This window comes from Haliotis cracherodii, unplaced genomic scaffold (genome assembly GCF_022045235.1).
Source record: "Haliotis cracherodii isolate W230 unplaced genomic scaffold, xgHalCrac1.p SCAF_10, whole genome shotgun sequence".
Lineage (NCBI taxonomy): Eukaryota > Metazoa > Mollusca > Gastropoda > Lepetellida > Haliotidae > Haliotis > Haliotis cracherodii.
Window position 1 is genome coordinate 18,640,641 of NW_027266265.1, and position 21,702 is coordinate 18,662,342.

General features: G+C 38.7%; 1 protein-coding gene across 6 annotated transcripts in view; it reads right to left on the reverse strand.

The window, feature by feature from the left end:
• Positions 1–13,211: 13,211 nt before the first annotated feature.
• LOC139454164 (nuclear factor of activated T-cells, cytoplasmic 1-like) overlaps positions 13,212–21,702 on the reverse strand; it is a 40,560-nt gene continuing 32,069 nt past the window's right edge. For all 6 annotated transcript variants that reach the window (XM_071235706.1, XM_071235707.1, XM_071235702.1 and 3 more), the window contains 4 exons: positions 17,928–18,005; positions 16,301–16,621; positions 15,945–16,166; positions 13,212–15,038 (listed from right to left, as the gene is read on the reverse strand). In XM_071235706.1, the coding sequence (XP_071091807.1) occupies positions 14,989–15,038; positions 15,945–16,166; positions 16,301–16,621; positions 17,928–18,005 (671 nt within the window). In that variant the 3' untranslated portion in view covers positions 13,212–14,988. The remainder of the gene's footprint in view (positions 15,039–15,944; positions 16,167–16,300; positions 16,622–17,927; positions 18,006–21,702) is intronic.

Consider the following 21,702-nt stretch of genomic DNA (forward strand, 5'->3'; position numbering starts at 1 on the left):
ATTATCTGTGCGTTTTCTCCCAATACCCAATACCAATAGCTCTCCCACTATTGGATACGATCGTTCGGCCACTGCGTTTGTCCGCGTTGCCCAGCTAAATATATGGGGAACAGCACACCAGACACTTCCCTCTAAAAAATAACGTCGTTCAATGTACGACGTCATCAAGTTGCGAGCGCATGTATGGCAAGCCGTTTTCACAGTTATTACGGAATTACAGATATCTTCAATTGTTTTAAAGATATCGGTATTTTATTTAAAGACATCAATAATGTTTTTAAGATATCAAAAATAATCAAAGATATCTTAAATTCATTTCTGATATCCATAACACAATTACTGATATCTTAAATTGTTACGGTGATAATTGTCAACAAATTAGTTTGTGATGTCTCTAAATATAGTTAAGATATCATTAAACAATTACCACCCTACAGTACATAAATATATTAGAAATAAATTCAAGATATCTTAAATTCAAGATATCTTGAAATAAGTTATGCATATCAACAAATGCATTAAATATATCTTAATTCAATTAGAGATATCTTTAATTCAATTCAAGATATCATTAATTCTGACCGTTACTGATATCAAAAATCCAATTAAAGATATCATTAATAATTTTGATGATATCTTTATATCAATTATTGATATCAGTTATCTAATTTAAGTAACATTTATTTAACATCTTTAATAATGGCAACAATTGAAGATATGAATAATTAATTATTGATATCTGTATTTAGTTTCAAGATATCAGGAATTGAATTATTGACATCATAACAAAACATGACATTTTGATATCTTTAAATCATATTTTGATATCAAAATCGATATCAGCAGAAAATAAGATATCAGCAATTCTTTTCAAATTATCAGTAATACGCTTCACCATATCCTCAATTCATTTCGTGATATCTTAAATTTTATTGCAGATATCTACAAATATCTACATTTAAGATATCCTCAATTCCATTCAAGATATCTTCAATTCCATTCAAGATATCTTCAATTCAATTCAAGTTATCTTTAAAACAATTGAAGATATCTGTAATTCCGTAATAAATGTGAAAACGGCTTGCCATACGCATGTTCGAATCTCCAGAAATGACGTCACGATAGAACAATGTTGTATCGTGAAATAAACCACGCTTCATTCTTAATTGTTCTTTGTCATTTAACGCGTAGCTGTCTTACATAGTAGTATTTGGGTAGATGAGACAATTTTACATATATTTTAACACATTTAAGGAAACATATGTCGATATGGGCCGCGCGGGTCAGGTCACGCGGAACACTTGTGAACTTCTAACACATTTGACTTGGTTGAGATGAGAGAGAAAAATGGCTTCCTTTTACTACCCTGCTTGTATACGGTTTCGTCTTCGATTATAGTTAGATACACCTATGTCGGACAGATGTAAATTTGTATCACGATTGTTGCAGGTATTCGTTAACGATTCCTCTTCTATTTGTAATCTGGTTCAGGCTGCTGAATTGCTAGCGATGTACTCGCAGTTACTGAATCATATGCAACATTGTGATGGATAATTGCTGATGATATCGCATGTGCACGTTGCATCATTAACGCGAAGGTATGGTCGCCAAGGATGGAGCATTTGGCCGATAAGAACTTTGGTCCCGGCCCGCCCGACTTTTAAACAATTCCTTATGGTTGCATATAAAAATAGGTTCGGCGAGGTCAGTCATCATATGGCTTTCAAATTTTTCTTAAAGTTTGAATCTCAGGCCGAGTGCATCGGCATATCATGTACAAACAGTAATTTACATGACGGTGGTCAGAGGTTAAACGGGAGTTTTACAATTTTCATCATTATGTTAACAGTTTTTAGTAAATATCTTATGACAGTTAAATAATTTCTGGAATTGTAAAATACGTTTTGAATAGCGTTTTGGAATGTAATTCCCCTTTCACCATCAGACTTGAATACCAAATACCCAAACCCTCATCGTCTGTCTGGAATACCACCCACACCCCCATCATCAGTCTGGAATACCACCCATACCCTCATCACCAGCCTGGAGTACCACCAATATCCTCATCACCAGCCTTGAATACCACCCATATCCTCATCACCAGCCTGGAGTACCACCCATACCCTTATCACCAGCCTGGAGTACCACCCATACCCTCATCACCAGCCTGTAATACCACCCATACCCTCATCACCAGCCTGGAGTACCACCCATACCCTCATCACCAGCCTGGAGTACCACCCATACCCTCATCACCAGCCTGGAATACCACCCATATCCTCATCACCATCCTGGAGTACCACCCATACCCTCATCAACAGCCTGGAGAACCACCCATACCCTCATCACCAGCCTGGAATACCACCCATATCCTCATCATCAGTCTGAAATACCACCCATATCCTCATCATCAGTCTGGAATACCACCCATATCCTCATCATCAGTCTGGAATACCACCCATATCCTCATAATCAGTCTGGAAAACCACCCATATCCTCATCATCAGTCTGGAATACCACCCATATCCTCATCATCAGTCTGGAATACCACCCATATCCTCATCATCAGTCTGGAATACTACCCAAATTCTCATCGTCAGTCTGGAGTGCCACATCAACCAAATCACCTGTCTGGAATATTACCCTTACCTTCATCACCAGCCTGGAGTGCCACATCAACCATAATCATCTGTCTGAATAACACAAAGGGAAATGTAAATGTAGAACCTGGAATAACACCAAAGCCCCCTCAAACAGTCCGGAATATCCCAACCCCAACACAAGTACACAATGTACCGTAAGTCATTCTCCACAATTTCATCATTGATTAAATTTTGTGTTACACTGGTAGTCTGGGTTACTGCACTGTTTTCTTTAAGTCTTTTTGGACATACCAACTTCCCCCTGACTGATTTCTGTGCCCCAATTGGTGGTCTTTTTTCGCCTCTTCTTCCCTGGTGTTCGAAATACAAATGATTCAGTGTGCGTGTTGCGTGGTGCTTCGTTCTTGCTTTTGGTTTTGGTTGGTGCAACTACATCAATCTTCTGCACCTGCTGAAGGGCAGATGTCCCTGGTTCCTCAGTTGGTTGACTTTCCTGGTTCCGATATTGGTTGCTCATCTGTTGTCCTTGTTTGATCTGGCTAAGGGCAAAGTATGTCCTTCATGTCATCCGAAACATACTGTCTGATGGAATTGTAAAGAATTGTTCAAACTTGTTCTACAGCTGACCTATCCCCCGAGATTGGCTTGTAAAGTAGTGGTGGAGATACTTATATATTTCTGGAAGTTGGTGGAAGCCATACGCCTTGACTTAAGACTGCCAGAATGATGTTACCCGGACAGGATTCCCTTGCAATTCTGTGTACATCTTTTCCCAAACAATAGATCTGGCCAGAACTTATTGTGCTCAACAGGCAGGAAACTGATCTGAAATGACTGGTTGTGACCTGTAGCTGTACGTTAAAGACCAAAGAAATTGCTTTTGTTTTAAACACAGTAGTTGTCAGCATGACGCGTCGTACCGGTTTCTCCAATGGTAAAGCTGTCGTGGAAGAGATGAAGAAGTGCGATCAACACATTTGATCCTTTTCCACAATGAGCTGTTTCAGGTATAACTTAAAGGACAAATTTCCGAAGTTGTTCCATAGCAATTCCAAAGAGTCCAACGTTGTAGCCATATAGGAAATATAATGGACCAACTTGCTGGAAATCCAGTTGCAAAACCAACTGTTGAGCGAAGTCAAAACTTTGGGCCATTTCCCTTGTGTAAGTCTTCCCTTCATGTGATGAAAGGGTCAATTCGTGTGATAACAAAACCTCAAGATCCTGACGACAGTCCTCTATTACAGAAATGTATGAACCTCGTTCCGTGGTCACAAAATCAATGTGCAAGATCTCGTTTCTCGTTACCACAGAACGTCCTTATTTTCGACATGGTCATGGAGCGTTGATGACAAACAACACAAAGATCCGTTCTTGGTTTCTGGATAACAATATGGGAACGAAACAACAACCATGTTACATACCATGTAAGAGAAATGGATTCCTTGGTTTCATGCCATGCATCCTCATACTTGCTGTGTAGAAACCATTTAGTCATATGGATTAAGCAGGAGTTTCAGATCTGTATTTTTCCTTCCAGTAATGCGACCAGGCATCACTAGGGCTTTCTGTTCGCCATAGCTTTCAATGAACTGAACAGCTTTTTCGGTTGATTGTATATGCTCTGCCATGATTCTCTGCATTTATTCCAGAAACTAGCATGTGTGTTTTGACATTCGTAAGACGTTTGATGCCAGAACCAAATACAAACATGAAAACTCTCGACATACAGTGACACCTCTGTACATGTATGTGGTTCTGGTTTCATTTCTTGGCATGGGGCTGGTTCTGAATTAGAGTATTCATAGCACCCTGCATTAGTGTATGATGATGATTAACGTGATTTTCACAATAAAAATCATAGTCAAAGCAATATGAAGTCTTGACTCGCGAATCATATCGGGAGAAAATTGTTTACTCATTCCCAACCACAAGATCCCCTTTCAATGACGGGTTGCAGCTCCACTGTACAATCATCATGTGATTAGGGGCTGGGTAGAGTCGGCAGTGAAACTTGAACATCTCGTTCAATCTCTAAATCAGAATCAGAAGAACTATCAACTCTGTGTTCTGGTTGAGAATAGAGGCTAGAATTTAAACAAGTTCTTTCAGCAAATTCTTCCAGTACGTCAACATTGCTGGCATCATCATCATACATATTCATGAATAACGTCCAGTACTCCGCGTAAATGTCATTGTCAAAGTCTAGCAGTTCTTGCAGTTCTGATGTTACTAATATCATCCACAGTGCGAACACCAGCAAAAACCACCCTGTACATTGGTACTTGATGAAAGATTATCCACACAGTTCAAATGAAACTGTCTGTGGCAAGAGTCACAGTTGAGCCAGAATTTTCCACCTGCGTCCGTCAAAACGGTGTTTTCAGCAGAAACAAGTTCCGTTTTCAGTTTTGAGCCATTAACAGCTGCTGTTTGACAATCGTGGCATTTTACAACAGAGCTCACGCTGTTTGAACTGTTGGGGAGAACCGACATTCTGAAATTGCAAAAGAAAGACAATTTGCCAGCACACGATACAAGTAATTTCACATCGTAATGTTTGAATGATTGAGTGAAGATACAAAGCATAGCAGAAAACAGAAAATAGCTTTGAATAAGTAATCTACATGCCTGTCTTTTATGATTTCATTGTCAACCTCCCCAGCACTAACGCATGTAGATTCATGGACACATTAGCTTTATTTGAAGAGTTGGTCAGGCCAGAGCTTGCAATAGCTAATGGAATAGGAACATTGATGGGTCTACGCTCTACACTGTCGTCATCAAAATAGTCATCTGCCCACAATTCCATATTCGGAAAGGGATGATTATCAAATATATATTGCTAGTTGCAGGATAACTGGATCCTTTCAGAAATATGTTCTGAAATATGTCGTGGTATCCTTTACAAACGAAATTGTGGATCTGTGAAGTTATGATAAAACGAGATATATGTTTACAAAGGTGACTTGAGGGGTAGCCAGGTCCAGTGTAGCAACGAGGTAGGCTGGACTCTGATTGCATTCGTCTCAATGTGAAAGGGTCAGAGTGTGAGTTTTGCAAAGATTCTGCACACAAATCAAAATGATCAAGCGCATACTGGTATGATTCCCACCCAAATGTACGGGTATTGTTTGATTTCGCTGTTTGTGGTTTCGCTGTTCATCGTACAATAAAAAATGAAGGAGAATAAACCATGTGAGGTGCATACAACAAATATCCCTGGGATATTATAACATACCTGTTTATGAGATTTATAGCCACTGGAGAACAATAGGATGACATCACTGGAGGTTTATAAGTTGAGCACTATTCCTTCAGCTCCAGCATTTGGTGATTATATTTCACAACTTTTGAGGTACATCAAACGACTTTTGCTCAGATGTTGTTTGATCGGGGTTGCATAATAAATGGTGCTGAGTTCAACCAATTAGAAACTAAATCAGATTCAAAACCCCACTGACCCTCTACCGGTGTGTATTCCGGCATCCCTGGCAACCCAGGCTGGCTGTAAGAGGCATAAATGGATTGGGTGGCCAGGCTGTGGGACTTGGTTATTGTTGTATTATTTTTATATTATAGATTTATATACCGCACTTATCCAGATGCTAGTATCTGCACAAATGCAGTTTCTATTTGTTCCCCGAATAGTGGGTCAGTTTGCATCCCAGTTACCATTCTCAACTCCCTGGGGAGTAAACAACATAAGCTGCCTACGGGCATGAGTTTTTTTTACATCCACCTCAAAAACCGACTACCCATTCCCTCCTCAGGCAGATTTGACCTTAGTCACTTTCCCAGGGTGACACCACACGTTGTGTTTCGGGTGTTTCGGGTGTATGTGCGTATTGGTGTTTGCACCATCTTCTCTTCTATCATCGGGCAAGAGTGTTTTTTTGAGTGCACAGTGTGTATGTACTGTACACTAGGACCTGTAAACATTGTTGTAACCAAGGCTGAATGAAAACCAGGTCACTAGCAGACACGATCTCAGCACCTGGCGCTTGCTAACCTGGCTCTTTCGACTGTTTGTCCACTTTGCGTGTGGCGTTCAGTAACAAATAAACACACGTTCTTTGCATAGAGAAAACAAGATGTGTTTGTTTTCAATATTTTCTTTATTTAGCTTGGACAACACATAACATAAAAAAAGTTAGCAACATATGTATGAATGAATACCATAAATGAGAAGTATTTGGCAAACACTATTCTGTACAGTTTTGCATCACTGTAATAATGCTTAATCAATTTCACCAAAAAACTCTTGCAAACAAGAATCCTAATAATTTTAAGTATTCTTCGTGATTATGCTAGTAGGCTATTGCAAATTATTTTATACTGATTTCCTCCTAAATGTACAAAACTGATGGCTAACAAAAATATCTACACATACATTTAAAAGTTCTCTTATTTAAAATAAAAATCTGAAAATTTAACAAATTTTCACTGGTTGTATTCCATCTGACATGGATTACATGTTCATGTCGGGTAGAATAACCACGGTAACCACAAGTCCCTGTCACGTGACCAGAGACCCATGTCACACACCATCAACAACACCTTGGTGTAGTTTGCAAATCACAACACGTGTAACAACATGGTGGAAGTACAAGCAGTGTCACCTAGGGATACTGAGCCACAACTAGATAAAACAATGTGTTGTATATTAAAACTTTCTTTGTCAAGTCACTGATGCATATGAATAGTTTCTTTGACTCCTCTAGGAAACATCTCACCGAGGTTGCCATGCCGATTCTGTCATTCTCTCAAAGAGCTTTTGACAATGTTGTGTGCTTGATGTCTGTGCCCACTTGTTACGGGGAAGGGGTACCATGAAGCTAATTAAACGTCCATGACACGACCATTTCTCAAAACTGTTCATGGGGTTGAACATACAGAACCTGTATTACTGATCAGAGGAACACATGGTACTCAACATGTGATTAAAGTGCCAAATAGTAAATATTTTGTTATTTTGGAATTGAGTTAGATCAGATATTTTAAATTTTTGGGGGGTGAGAAATCTTTAATAAAAGTATTCAAATTTATCTGAAGAGGGTAGACATCAAAGCTTGCACACATTTGTCAGATTGGGCAAATATATATTTACAGTAATCAGCCAAATCTAATGCTATGATCAAATGATATGATCAATGTATGCACACATATTTTGATTACACTTGAACAGATACAAACACAAATAACGACATCCGAATTTTATGAGTTCAATCTTGTCAAATGTGCCATGGATGATATGACATCTAGTTGGACTACACAGAACAATGGTCAAATGTTAACACAAATGTTACATGTCAAATGACACAAGTCTCAAATTAGGTTCGTAATCAACAAGTTGAAACGACGTCAAACCAAGCCATGCTGATTAATACTGGACATGATGATGTTTATGCGTTCATTCACGAGTTATTCTGAAGATAGTAATGGGTTCACATAGTTGTAGTTTTAGAATAAGGCACACTAGTTCTTTGTCAGTCGTGTTTGTATCTGTCCTCATTAGTTAATTCATCACAGATAATGCATTAAAAGTATAGTTCTATGACAAACATGTAATACTCGTTCACTCAGGTAGAAAACAAAGTTGCACATGTTAAAATAATTAGCATATGCTTCAAAATCAATATAAATAGTTTCACATCAATTTGTACACACGTGTGGCTATGCTCCGAGCCAAGGTAACCATGTTCCATTTATTTCTTCACAAAGCATAATATCACTTCTTGAAGGTAAATGTTAAGTTTTATTTTGCCCTTTACGCCAAATGGAATCTGTATCGGCGGATAATCTAGACTGGTTATTCTCTTGCATTGACAATTTATATTTACATTTTCTAAACAGTTGAAATCCATCCTAATTCACTGGTTAACACAATTTATAAAAGAACATGGTCCCCTGTATGTATACACTTTCATGGAATTCATGATGGCTGCCTGATAATGTAGTTTTAGATCACTTTCAGATATGTTTAAGATTTTCTTTTTCGTATCATTGTCCAAATTCTTTACATTTTCAAAGACTGGCAATGACTACTACACCACAATAGGAATACATCTGAAAGTGCCCACTACTAGAATGGCGCCTTTGGACTAGATAATGGAACTGCTCCTTGCAGCCTACTAATTGTCTACAGTCAATACTTGCTGTCGGAAGACAGAATTACTGTTGCATGTTGCTATGTACACTACATCTTTCCTAAAGATCTAAAAACTCTTCAAATATTACAACCAAATCATCAGTTTGCTGTACAGTTGCTTAATTATGTACATGATTCAAGTTTTATTTGTATCTGCCCTAAAGTTTGTAGCACCCAAAGAAATATGATGTTAGTTTTGAGATATATTTTCCCTTCATGTGCGGTATGTCAGTACTGGGTTGATATTTGTCTAAACAATGTATACAATACAACCATCCAACATGGTCGAAATTCCAACAAGTAACATTACTTTTGTTTTGTATATAAACACCAAAAAAATCATCTTGAAAAAATTAAAAAACTTATTCTTGAGTATTAGGGAAGTGTGAAGGAATACATGCTTCAAACTCTATCAATGACAATAAGCTAGTCAAATGGCTCAAGGCATAATCCTTAAAACCTCCTCAGGAATTGGTTATGTGCTGATAAAGAGAGACAGACAGCTATCCTTATCACATCTACTAACTGACCAGAAAAACTACCCCAACTTTACAGAAGGAGCCATCTCAACATGTATGAATACTCCTAGTTTACAGAGTATGAGATTCAAGTTTAAATATTTGCAAACCAAGACAGTTTATGCATGAAGAAAACAACACAATCACCGACGTAAGCTGGCACACAACTTCAACCCAACAAGAGGCAAGTCATAGAGTCTGTAATGGTAATATATGTTGTGTGTTCAAACAAGTTTCTGAGATTTATCTTCGATTTTAGTATCTGAGGCAGGTAAATTGGAATAATCGTGTACTTTGTGCCCACATTTGAAATAGTTTCCTAAATTCATAGGTATTTTAATAATGCCATTCAAGGCAATGGTGTAAACTTAATTTGAGAGCCTCTTCCTTTAAACGGGTCATGTGAGATACAATTACAATACTTACAATACAAGATAATCATAAATGATAAAAGGAATTAGGAAATGTTTCATTCCAATAAGGGATAAACCCCTGGGTCTGAAAGCTCAACTGATTAATGGATTAAATGGTAGCACTAACATTCTCGATTGCATTGCTGTATCACAAATTGTTACACAAACATGTACATGTCAAACATTCAGTAAAACCTTTGTCAATCTGAACAATTGAATTATCTCAAAATGAATCATGAATAAGAAAATATGAAACAAATCATACATTATGAATGAAAAAAAGCCAAGCAGATGTACAATTTAAACATTTCCAGTGAAGGATCACATAAGTGTTGCATGATTTCACAAACTTTCTACTACTAATCCAGTCCTCTAAACCAACTACTGTTTATTATCAGTTACACTCTATTGAACTCACTAATCTCGTGGTGTGATTCCACCAATCCCATCTTTGGTGATTAGATTAGGATTACTTAGATATACCACTATAGTAATTAAATGGCGGAACATATGTTGTAATTACCATGGACTATCAGTGTACACACACCGGTAAGATATACAGCATTCGCTGCTTCATAGTATGTATGAGTAAAATAAGGAAATCTCTTTGGTAATCTGCTATTTTCTCACCAATGTAATCCTTATTTTTTAGAATAATAATGACAGCATACAAATCTCTCCAGACACCAAACTCTTAATTCCAATATTTTTAATTTGACAATAACAAGCTTTAAACTGAAAAGTAATACAAATGATATATCTTTGTCAAAGAGACACTGTTCATGTAAAGAAAAATATTACAAAACAATGCTGTGGGAGGGTGACAACCCGAGGAAGGACATCTTTGATATGACATTTCTGACTGACAATATGAGTACACAAGACAGACCAAGCACTGAAATATATACCTTCAATCCTGCACAGCAATGTAAACACTAACCTAATATCTTATGGCCATTTGTAATATAAATCGAATTAAGCTTTAGGTAATCAATCAAACAAAATTCCCCTCTTACGACAAGCAGCGACTGACGGGATCGGGTGGTCAGGCTCGCTGACTTGGTTGATTCATGTCATTGATCCCAATAAGGTAAGTGAAAGCTTTTCCTTAATGTTACTTCTATGTCAAATATTATCTACAGTTCTTAGTCATTCCTAAAATATAAAAATGGTTTTGAAATAGATATTTCTGCAGGAAGTGAGGTGTAATTAGTACATCTAATATTTCTATTTTTCTGAGATGAGAACATGGTATTTTTTTATATTCCTTGCCACATTCATGTAAAAAATGACCATAAGATATTTTAGATAAAAGGAGAACCACAGAAGAATGTCACCCCAGAGCACTAGGTTGTGTAACATTCTGCAGCTCGTCACCCCAGAGCACTAGGTTGTTTAACATTCTGCGGCTCGTCAGTCCTGTCAGCTGTTCAGCAGCGACTTTAGGATACATATACATGGTACTTTATTCACATACTACTTTCTTATTGACTATAACTTACCACAAAACTAAGATACATACTTCCATTATTCTTAATCTGATCAACCTTTATAATTTGCCAAATATTGTATCCAGTTCATACTTAAGCCAAAATGCATCCCTCTATATACTGACTGCAGCATTATGTACATTATATACAAGCACTATGTAGACTCATTTACAAATATCTACACGTCGATCAAAAATCTCTCCACATTTGGGTCTACTTCAAACGTTCATATTAAATCAGGTTCAATGGCTTGAACCATACAAACAATATTTTGAACTTGTGATAATAAAACAGAGACATAGGCTCTGTAGCTCACTTTAGAAGAATACAGTATATTTGTAACAGTGCTAACTGAAGTTACCAACAGACATACCAACAGGGTGACATAGATTGACAATTGAATAATGTCCTGTAGTGATCTCTAACGGTTCCATCATGGTTGCCATTGCAGCCACAGGGGTCTATCCATTTCTGCTATATTTATGGTGGTTTATATCCTATGACAGTCAGGAAAAAAGATCATAAATGAAAATATGTGACGAAACATTAACTATGTTATTACACATACCAATTACTTGCTGTAACCTAAACTTCACCACGTGAAATGCTGGAGAAATTTCAATATGGCTGGTCTTGCAGCCATGTGTTAATTTAGAGCATAATTTTGTGGTCAAGTTTGATTCAACCAAATTCAGCTTTTTCAGGAAATGAAATATTTATATATGAAAGGTTAATCAGTTGAGATTGAACTACATAAGAATCTGAAAATATCATGTTGCCATAAAAAGTAGGTCATCTTAACACAATTTATCAAGAAAGGTTATATTCCACAGCAACAATCTTAACTGTTTAGCTTTTGAAATAGCAAAGTGACAGCCGACGTTCAGTGGTCAAACTGATATCAATTAGTAGGAAGTATTAACTAATACCAGTACAGTACAGTACCTTGTTGAATTTGATGGTATATACTGGTATTTCAATACTTGAATTACTTCCTCACATTTACAATGTCACATGATTGTGTTTAGGTAGACCTATTTCTCTTCAGCTGTCATCAAGGTCACGTGACAATATCTATAAAGAGTATCAAGTATTTTCTATTTAGCATGTGGTATTCTGATCAAAGCTTGGTCACTCCAGTCAAATGTTGGAAAATTTGTAATGCAATGCCCAGTTTTAGAGTAGACACTAAAAAATATAATATGTGCTGTTTTCTGGTACTTGTTTAGTTATTTACAAAACAGTTTCCTAAATAATATGTAGCTTAGATTTAGGATCGTGAGCAGATTATTTTAGAGATGGATGTGTAAAAATATCTAGGAAAAGCATAACATCTATTTACTCATCAATCATTAATCTAACAATCAAGACATCTTGTGTGAGAAAATTAACGATTGTCAACAAATGTTGAAGTTTCTGCCATAAAAGACAAATTTTTATCACACAGTATTGAACATGGCATTCAACTAGAAATGATATCAGCAGTGTTCATTTTGACAACATTGAAGTCATCCAGTGAAAACACATCAAACATCTATATTTGTGCTTTCGGTGAGAAAAGTTGGCAAGATAAAGTGAAATCCATGCAACAGCTGGAACTAAAGCGTTACCACATGAATGTAAGATGTCGGGTGAAACTGACTGAATGATAATGAACAGATTGTGACCATCAAAACAATACTGGAAAACAATGAGAGGGGGAAAAAAGTCCCACTAAAGAGCAGTTCACAAGTTTCTACAACACTACCTTTTACAAACAGGTCAAACACTTGTATTAAACCAAAATTGGGTTTCACTGGGATATATAAAAATATCGCAAAACCTTATTACATTTCCTAATATCAAATCATGCCCTATTATTACCATACAAATCATCTTCCCGAGGCAAGAGAGTTAACTGACTATAAAAGTCCAGTTTCCACCCTTGCTGAACTAAGAATTTTTTGGCTCGATCGTAGTGCCATCAGTGGGTATTATGAGTTATGTCCCATCTATGTCCCTCTAACTGACCAATCAGATTTCACCTCTCATCAAACAAAATGGCGGCACCCAGTCAAGATGATCTGACAGATAATCAAAATCTATATTGTGATAAAACGAAGTGCATCAAATCAGGCGAGCACCTTCATGAAAATATTTAGGAAATAGCTGTTGATGCCAGGTTGGTGGTACTCATGCTTTGCAAATCCTGCAATCTACCGAAATCTGCACGACATTTTACAAATTGATTTGACTATGCATAGACTCGTTTGTCCAGCTAAAAAATAACTCCATAATTCCAGCCTAGTTCACCAAGGGTGGAAACTGGACTTTGATAATAATGAGTTAACTCCCTTACCTTGGGCAGATGTACCAGTGACAACACTGGAAACAGTTAGAGCACTTCAACAAAATCAACACAACTGGACAATGTCATATGGAATGAGTTCAATGAATGTTTTTTGCAACAAACTGAAATGAGACACAAACACATTTAGGAATATGAAAAACTGCACATGCATATTTTGACATGCTTTTATGAAAGTGGAATAAATAAGAAAAATGTTATGCATTTGAATCCGGACATTGAAAATATAGTCTGAGTATCCTTACCTTGTCAGTACATCAGCCAAAACAATAATTTGAACAATAACAATTTTGTCAATATTTCAACCACTTGTTGTGATGATATTTGTATGGTTCATAATTCATGTTTACGCCCATGTAGTTATGTCACAACATATAAAATAAGTTGGGAGAAGGAATTTCTCCCACCCTCTTTGGCTGTGCTGGACTGTGTTAGTGTGTCAGTTACACACTGCCAATACTTGGTAAAAAGTATACAAATATTATATAGAAAGTTTTGGGTAAAAACAACAAAGTTAATAAGTGAAGCGCTATGTGCTTCGAGCACTACAAAACATAAAGTTGTTTTCCCACAGAACAAGTACAGTGTGTATTAGCCAATGATTGTGTATACAGACAAATACATCAAAACACACAAACAGAAAGCAACTGCTTCATACACAAATTATGCATCAAGTCTATTAAGCATGATATGATTAAATTCACAAAGTCATATTTCCGATGTTTACGGTTTGATATGATCCCAATACTTGTCCATCAGGATAATGACATGATAATCTGCCAGAGACTTAGGGCTATTTCAACTTCATCACATATCCCAGTTGGTTTCAATACACCCCATTATCTGCTGCATGCATATATGTATCCTCAAACTGAAAATCAATGTTGTATTCCATCAAGTAGTAGATCCAATGTAAAGTAAAGACAAGTTTGTAATCCTCTGGCAAGTGTTTCTGAACTGTCTCTTTGGCAGTGATGAAAGGGTTACACTGTAGTACCAAGCTCTGGTAAAATACACCATTCTCACATCCCCAAAAAGATTACATTCTGCTGACTGACGAACAAATTTATTTTTGGTAATGTTCCCAGCTACTATGAACATTCAATGGGATATGATATCAAGATGTTCACATGACTGCATTGCTAGCATTCTTTGTTATGTCGTCACAAACTTGGTGATGAAGCATTAACAAACATGAAGTCGCACATTCAACAACCCTAACATGAACTCAAAGGTCCCTTAACATTACAAATAAAAGGAAATGCTGAAAACATAGCTGCCTATGAACAGAGAGCTGGCAGTACCAGGCCCTCTATGTAATATGCAACAAAGCTGTGTTGCCCCGACAGACAGTCTGTGGCATGGACTGCCCTGACCCACCTCACCAGGATACTTCTCCAAATAATGGTCACTTGTTGGTCAGTCATGTCCGTGAGGGCCAAGCTGTGCAGGAACCTTGATAGTCTCTATGTCAGACCTCCCTGATGGCCAAGAAGTGACTTCAAGATTGACTCCACTGGCAAAAGAAGAGCTACTCGTTAAAATCAAAACGTTGACAGTTCGCATAAGATCACTACTAAGACTATGGGTAGATTAAATGCATTTTTGTGCTCATGACCACTTTGAAATGTAGGCAGATCAGGTAAAATGTGTAGCTAACTTTTACATGATATCTATAATATAAACTTGTTGTTTGTCTTCTTGGGCGTAAACCGCACACTATGAGGTTAGGTGAAATGGGGTTTAACGTCTCATTCAAGATTATTGCACTTAAATAGCAGCATGCACATGTGTGTGTTTGTCTGCTTGTACTAGTCCGTACCGATGAAAATTGTTAAACAGTTTAACATAAATACTCCACTCAGACACAGTATACGGACTTCAACGTGACCAGTCCTTGTTTTAGCCCTTAAAGCAGAGCGCCAGGCAGGGTAACAACAAGTATCATCTTTTGGTATGATGTGGCTGGGGATCGAACCCCTACCTCCCACTCTCAAGGTAGACACTCCACGACTAGACCACGGAGGTGGTTCAGCACAGATGAAGGGTCAGTAATGTGAAAGGTGTGAAAAGGGAGATCATGTCTTATGTCCAGTAAACTTCATCAATAAAACACAAAAAATTACATGTTCCCATTCCATAATTTGACTAATTGTTACCACCACTGTCCATGTTTTCATACGTATATGAGCACGACAGCCACAGGTAAGATCTCTTTGAGGTCTGGGGACCACAGAACAGCATGTTCACCAAAATATATCCTGTGTCTGGGCCATGTAAACCAGTGGCTGTCAGCATAGCAATGATGAATGCCTTCGTCAGAGTAGGATGGCACACAACTGATTCCTCTTCCCCCATTCCTTCACTCGTATCCTAAGATCTTGCAATCTACCTTATGAAATGAAGGGGCTCGTTTACTCGCCTGGTACATTATTCAGTGTAGCCTGAGCCTGTATTTGAGCTGCTGTTGCTGCTGCTGTGTTGTTGGTGTTTCCTGGGAGGATGACAATCATTGGTGAGGACTGCATCATGCCCTGTATCTGCTGGTTGGCTACGTTCGCCTCTGTAGTGACCGAGTTTGGCTGGCCATTGTTACTCACAAGAATGATCTGAGAGTTGGGCTGGCTCGCTCCTGTCTGCAGTGCTGGAGGACAAATCAGATTACAAGATTACAAAATATCAACATACAAATATTTGAAGAATGTTTAATTTTGACACATAAAAATAACATAAAAAATGATTGCCAAACTGCCAGTTTCTTGTACACCAGAATCTTACTTTGTGGAACCTGTTGGTTTGAAGCATTCAGTAACTCAAACAGGGTCTTGCTGAACACACTGTTGGCAACCTGTGGCTGCTGTTGTGGCAGCTGTTGCTGTTGTTGCTGCTGCTGCTGTTGCTGTTGTTGCGATGTCTCCATGGGTGTGGAGACCATCTCCTGCTTGACAAAGGGCTGTACTGCCTGGGTGGGGATCCCCTGGTGGACAGCTGCCATGGGGGTGATGCCATCAACAGTCCCCGGGGGTAGTTGGAACAGGTTGGCGTTGGTAGTTGGGGTGCTCTGAGTCCTTTCCACCAGTCGGTTCAACTCCAGAGCAACTACAGTAAAAAATACATGTTCTACATGCTTCCAGTGACTCTATGACTCTATGTTTTCTACAAGTTTTTCTTTTCAAAATCAATTTTATCATTGTTCATGAAACATATCATGCCATTACTACTAAGCAAATGAAACACAATACAAATACAAATTTGGGGCTCCTCTCATGAATATTTTTAAACACTCATCTTTCAAAAAGAATTGATGGGAAGGGATGACATTGAAAAGAAAACAGGATTCACCACAGATTAAAAACAGTACCCACATTTCACATGCTCAACGCACATTCTAACCATGCATGTTCTAACTATGCATGTTCAAACTGATCATGTTCTAACTATGCATGCTCTAACAATGCATGTTCTGACTGCAAGTTCTAACTATGCTTGTTCAACTATGCATGTTCTAACTATGCATGTTCGACTATGCATGTTCTAACTATGCATGTTCAAACTGATCATGTTCTAACTATGCATGCTCTAACAATGCATGTTCTGACTGCAAGTTCTAACTATGCATGTTCAACTATGCATGTTCTAACTATGTATGTTCAAACTATGCATGTTCAAACTGAGCATGTTCTAATCATGCATGTTCTAACAATGCGTGTTCAACTATGCATGTTCTAACTATGCATGTTCAACTATGCATGTTCAAACTGAGCATGTTCTAATCATGCATGTTCTAACAATGCGTGTTCAACTATGCATGTTCTAACTATGCATGTTCAACTATGCATGTTCAAACTGAGCATGTTCTAATCATGCATGTTCTAACAATGCGTGTTCAACTATGCATGAGGGCGGTCGGGTAGCCTAGTGGTTAAGGCGTTCGCTCGTCATGCTCAAGACCCGGGGTTCGATTCCCGACATGGGTACAATGTGTGAAGCCCATTTCTGGTGTCCCCCGCCGTGATATTGCTGGAATATTGCTAAAAGCGGCGTAAAACTATACTCACTCACTCACTCACTCACTCAACTATGCATGTTCTAACTAAGCATGTTCTAACAGAGCATGTTCAACCTAAGCACTGAGCATGCTCTAACAATGCATGTTCTGACTATGCATGTTCTAACCATGCATGTTCAACTATGCATGTTCTAACTAAGCATGTTCAAACTGAGCATCTTCAACCTAAGCACTGAGCATGCTCTAACAATGCATGTTCTGACTATGCATGTTCTAACCATGCATGTTTAACTTAACATGTTATAACTAAGCATGTTCAACCTGAGCATGTTCAACCAGAGCACTGAGCATGCTCTAACAATGCATGTTCTAACTAAGCATGGCAGAACTACTCACCTGGTGAAACACATGGCAAGGCATTCTTGCTCTGACTCTGATCTGTTTCCATTGGAACTTCCACTTGTTGGGTCGGCACTTCAAGTGGACAAAGAAACAGATTAATGCGGGTCCCCAGACTGCCATGGTAATCAACACACAAATGTCAGGATCAGGGGGCAGGAGCTCATGATGTGTGCTCTCACACATCCCACAAGCTGTGTCCCATATGACATCCCCTCCCTTCCCACTACCTACAACTTGCATCCTGTGTGACATCCCCTCCCCTCCCACTACCTACAACTTGCATCCTGTGTGACATCCCCTCCCCTCCTACTACCCACAACTTGCATCCTGTGTGACATCCCCTCCCCTCCCACTACCTACAACTTGCATCCTGTGTGACATCCCCTCTCCTCTCACTACCTACAACTTGCATCCTGTGTGACATCCCCTCCCCTCCCACTACCTACAACTTGCATCCTGTGTGACATCCCCTCCCCTCCCACTACCTACAACTTGCATCCTGTGTGACATCCCCTCCCCTCCCACTACCTACAACTTGCATCCTGTGTGACATCCCCTCCCCTCTCACTACCTACAACTTGCATCCTGTGTGACATCCCCTCCCCTCCTACTACCCACAACTTGCATCCTGTGTGACATCCCCTCCCCTCCCACTACCTACAACTTGCATCCTGTGTGACATCCCCTCCCCTCTCACTACCTACAACTTGCATCCTGTGTGACATCCCCTCTCCTCCCACTACCCACAACTTGCATCCTGTGTGACATCCCCTCTCCTCCCACTACCCACAACTTGCATCCTGTGTGACATCCCCTCCCCTCTCACTACCTACAACTTGCATCCTGTGTGACATCCCCTCCCCTCCCACTACCTACAACTTGCATCCTGTATGACACCCCTCCCCTCCTATTACCCACAACTTGCATCCTGTGTGACATCCCCTCTCCTCCCACTACCCACAACTTGCATCCTGTGTGACATCCCCTCTCCTCCCACTACCCACAACTTGCATCCTGTGTGACATCCCCTCCCCTCCTACTACCCACAACTTGCATGGGTAACTTGGGTGGGCTGTGTGAGTGCTGGCATCATGCTAGTTACAGTATTATACCTATCACTTGTTTTTGTGAAGGACACAGTTACGAAGCAAAACCATTTTCATTACATGTATATTTGATATTTATCAAGAACATGAAAGGTCAGTTGTGTCATTAAGGTTAGACATCCTCAAATTGAACAAAGAGCTGCTCCCTGATCAGTGACTACCAACACAAACAACCAATTGTAACAATGAACACAAAGTTTGATATTTGCATTTTTATGAAATAAAAATCATTTCATCGAAGCGCAAATGACCAAAATAACTTGTTAAAATTAGTTTAAGAGTTATTGGAACTCACATAGCAAAAGCAGTAAAAAGCTGACCACATAAACATGTGTTACGAACAGCTGCCTTGTTACAACTTGCCATGCTAGGGCCCCGTTCCACAAAGCAATTGTAGCGTTAAGACGATGATCGTAACTTCCATACTTTAACATAGACATACGACTGTCGTGGTGCTACTGTCCCTTTGTGGAACAAGGCCCGGAGTCACAAAGAGAAGGAATTTGGTTTTGATCAAATCACAAAAAAGAAGAAAGATTCATGTAATGAAAGATAAGATTCAGGATAATTAAAAGAAGAAGAACGCAAAGAGTATCAAATCGGTTTCCAACCAAAAGCGGTCTGACTACAGAAACAATCAAATGTAAATTTCAAACCTTGTCATTGTTACCATTGGAAACAAATAACCAAGAACATCTTCTAGTGACAGGACTGATACACAATTAACCAATTAGAGTCAGAATGTTCATGTCAATTGTAGCATGTTTAGTATTTCTTGAAATTATTGAGAATTCTATGCAATGTCTCTCTGAAAAATTACAAAGTCTGCCAACTTATTGCTCACTGCAAACACTCGTTTTAATCCACTTCCTTCAAATGCTATAAACTGAGCCACTTTGACTAGGGAGACAACTCTAGTTACTGCAGGTAAGTTAAACTGCATCACCTGATATATTGGATGTGTACCACTACCAACACCACAAATTCTCAATAATTTCTGGAAATACTTTTATAATGTGTACAATGTGTGTGTTGTGACAAACATCGTGTGTCATTGGTGTACTGCAGAGCGGGTGGGTGGGAAAGAGAATTGCCAATGCTTGTGGAGGGGGCCTGGCGTCCAACTGTGGAGACACAGAATCCTGTCCTGACTTGCATCATATTGGTTCCATTTGGAGCACCTCTATAGATTAACCTGTTTCCTTTACCAGCACAGACGAAAGTAAGCCAAAGATGAACGGACTGACTAGAAAGGTAGTAGACAACCATAGAAGCATAGGTCACATAGACGAGGAAAAGGAGTGATTTGGAATCAGTTTTTGAAAAGACATTTCGTTAGACCTGACAGACTAAACAAAATGATGTTTGTTTCCTGTGATCGAAAGTACGTGTTGATGAGGTTTTCTCTGCGTTTCCATAAAGAGGTGATGTTAGTACATGGTTTGAGGCAATGGAATAGGGTATGTGAGGAGATAGCATCCCTAGTGATCCACCTGCATCCGAGTGAGGCGACTCACATGGAAGAAGAACAACGAACACTTGCACTTTCACCTTTGACCTCAAGAGGTCAGAACACAAAGGCAATTCAGCCTGGGATCCGGAAGTCTAAGGGAAGATTACAAGATGATTAAGATTCCCCTTTACCCCCCATATACAAAGGTTTGGATATATAAGTAGCATGAAACACAGTGGGGGGCAGGGGCAGGTTGTGTAGCAAGCAGAGTCCCGTCATAGCAGTGTACTTGGCAGGATTGGCTGGAACCATTACCTCGGAGTAGTTTGGGTGAACACAGCATGTTAGTTGGTTACAACATGCCACAACAGACATTCAGAGAAGATAACATTCAGTGTTTTGGATTCAGATGCGCACACATGCTAATAACATCATTTCCTCAGACAACAATGTTTATCATTACTTATCACTTGCAGGATATCAATTTTCACCTGACAGTCAAACCCCATATCTCCTAATGAAACTGCTGTTCCACAACTGCCCTTAATGCTTAGACAATCGCAACTCCTACACAATAAAGTAGACTTACAAATGAAAAAGTCTCAGGTGGATAATCAGACATTTTTATAATTTGTTGAGTTATCTCCCTTGCTCCTTGCAATGCAAAACCAATCTTGAAAAACATACTCTCATTTTAATGTAGAGCTATGTTACCTGTATATTTGACAACGCTAATTTGACTTTTGAAACAGAAAGTGCAGGGGCTTCAAATGTTACTTAGGCATCAACAAAGCTACTGGTGACATAACTCCACAGGTAACATTAGCCCAATGATTTGAGTAGGTTGTTGTTGTGCATTAATAGTCTATGAAAGAAGTTGTGTCCTTGTATATACTCAAAGATTTTTAACATGAATATACTTTACTCCATATATATAATATTCATATTCTTAAACTCTTAGCAATAACGTGTTTAACAATTTAACCTCAACATCCCATTGAAAATCTCTCACGTTAAATATGTTTAAATCTAAAAGTTTGCGGCTATAGAATTTTCTTAACATGCTTAAGGACTGGTTATTTATGAGTTTTCACTGTCCATGAGTGTAGTGCAAGGAAGTCCACCTGTCTTATGCCATGTTTATTAGACAATAATATTTACTGACTTGCAATTTGAATAGATCTTTGTAAAATCCTCAAGCAGATACAAT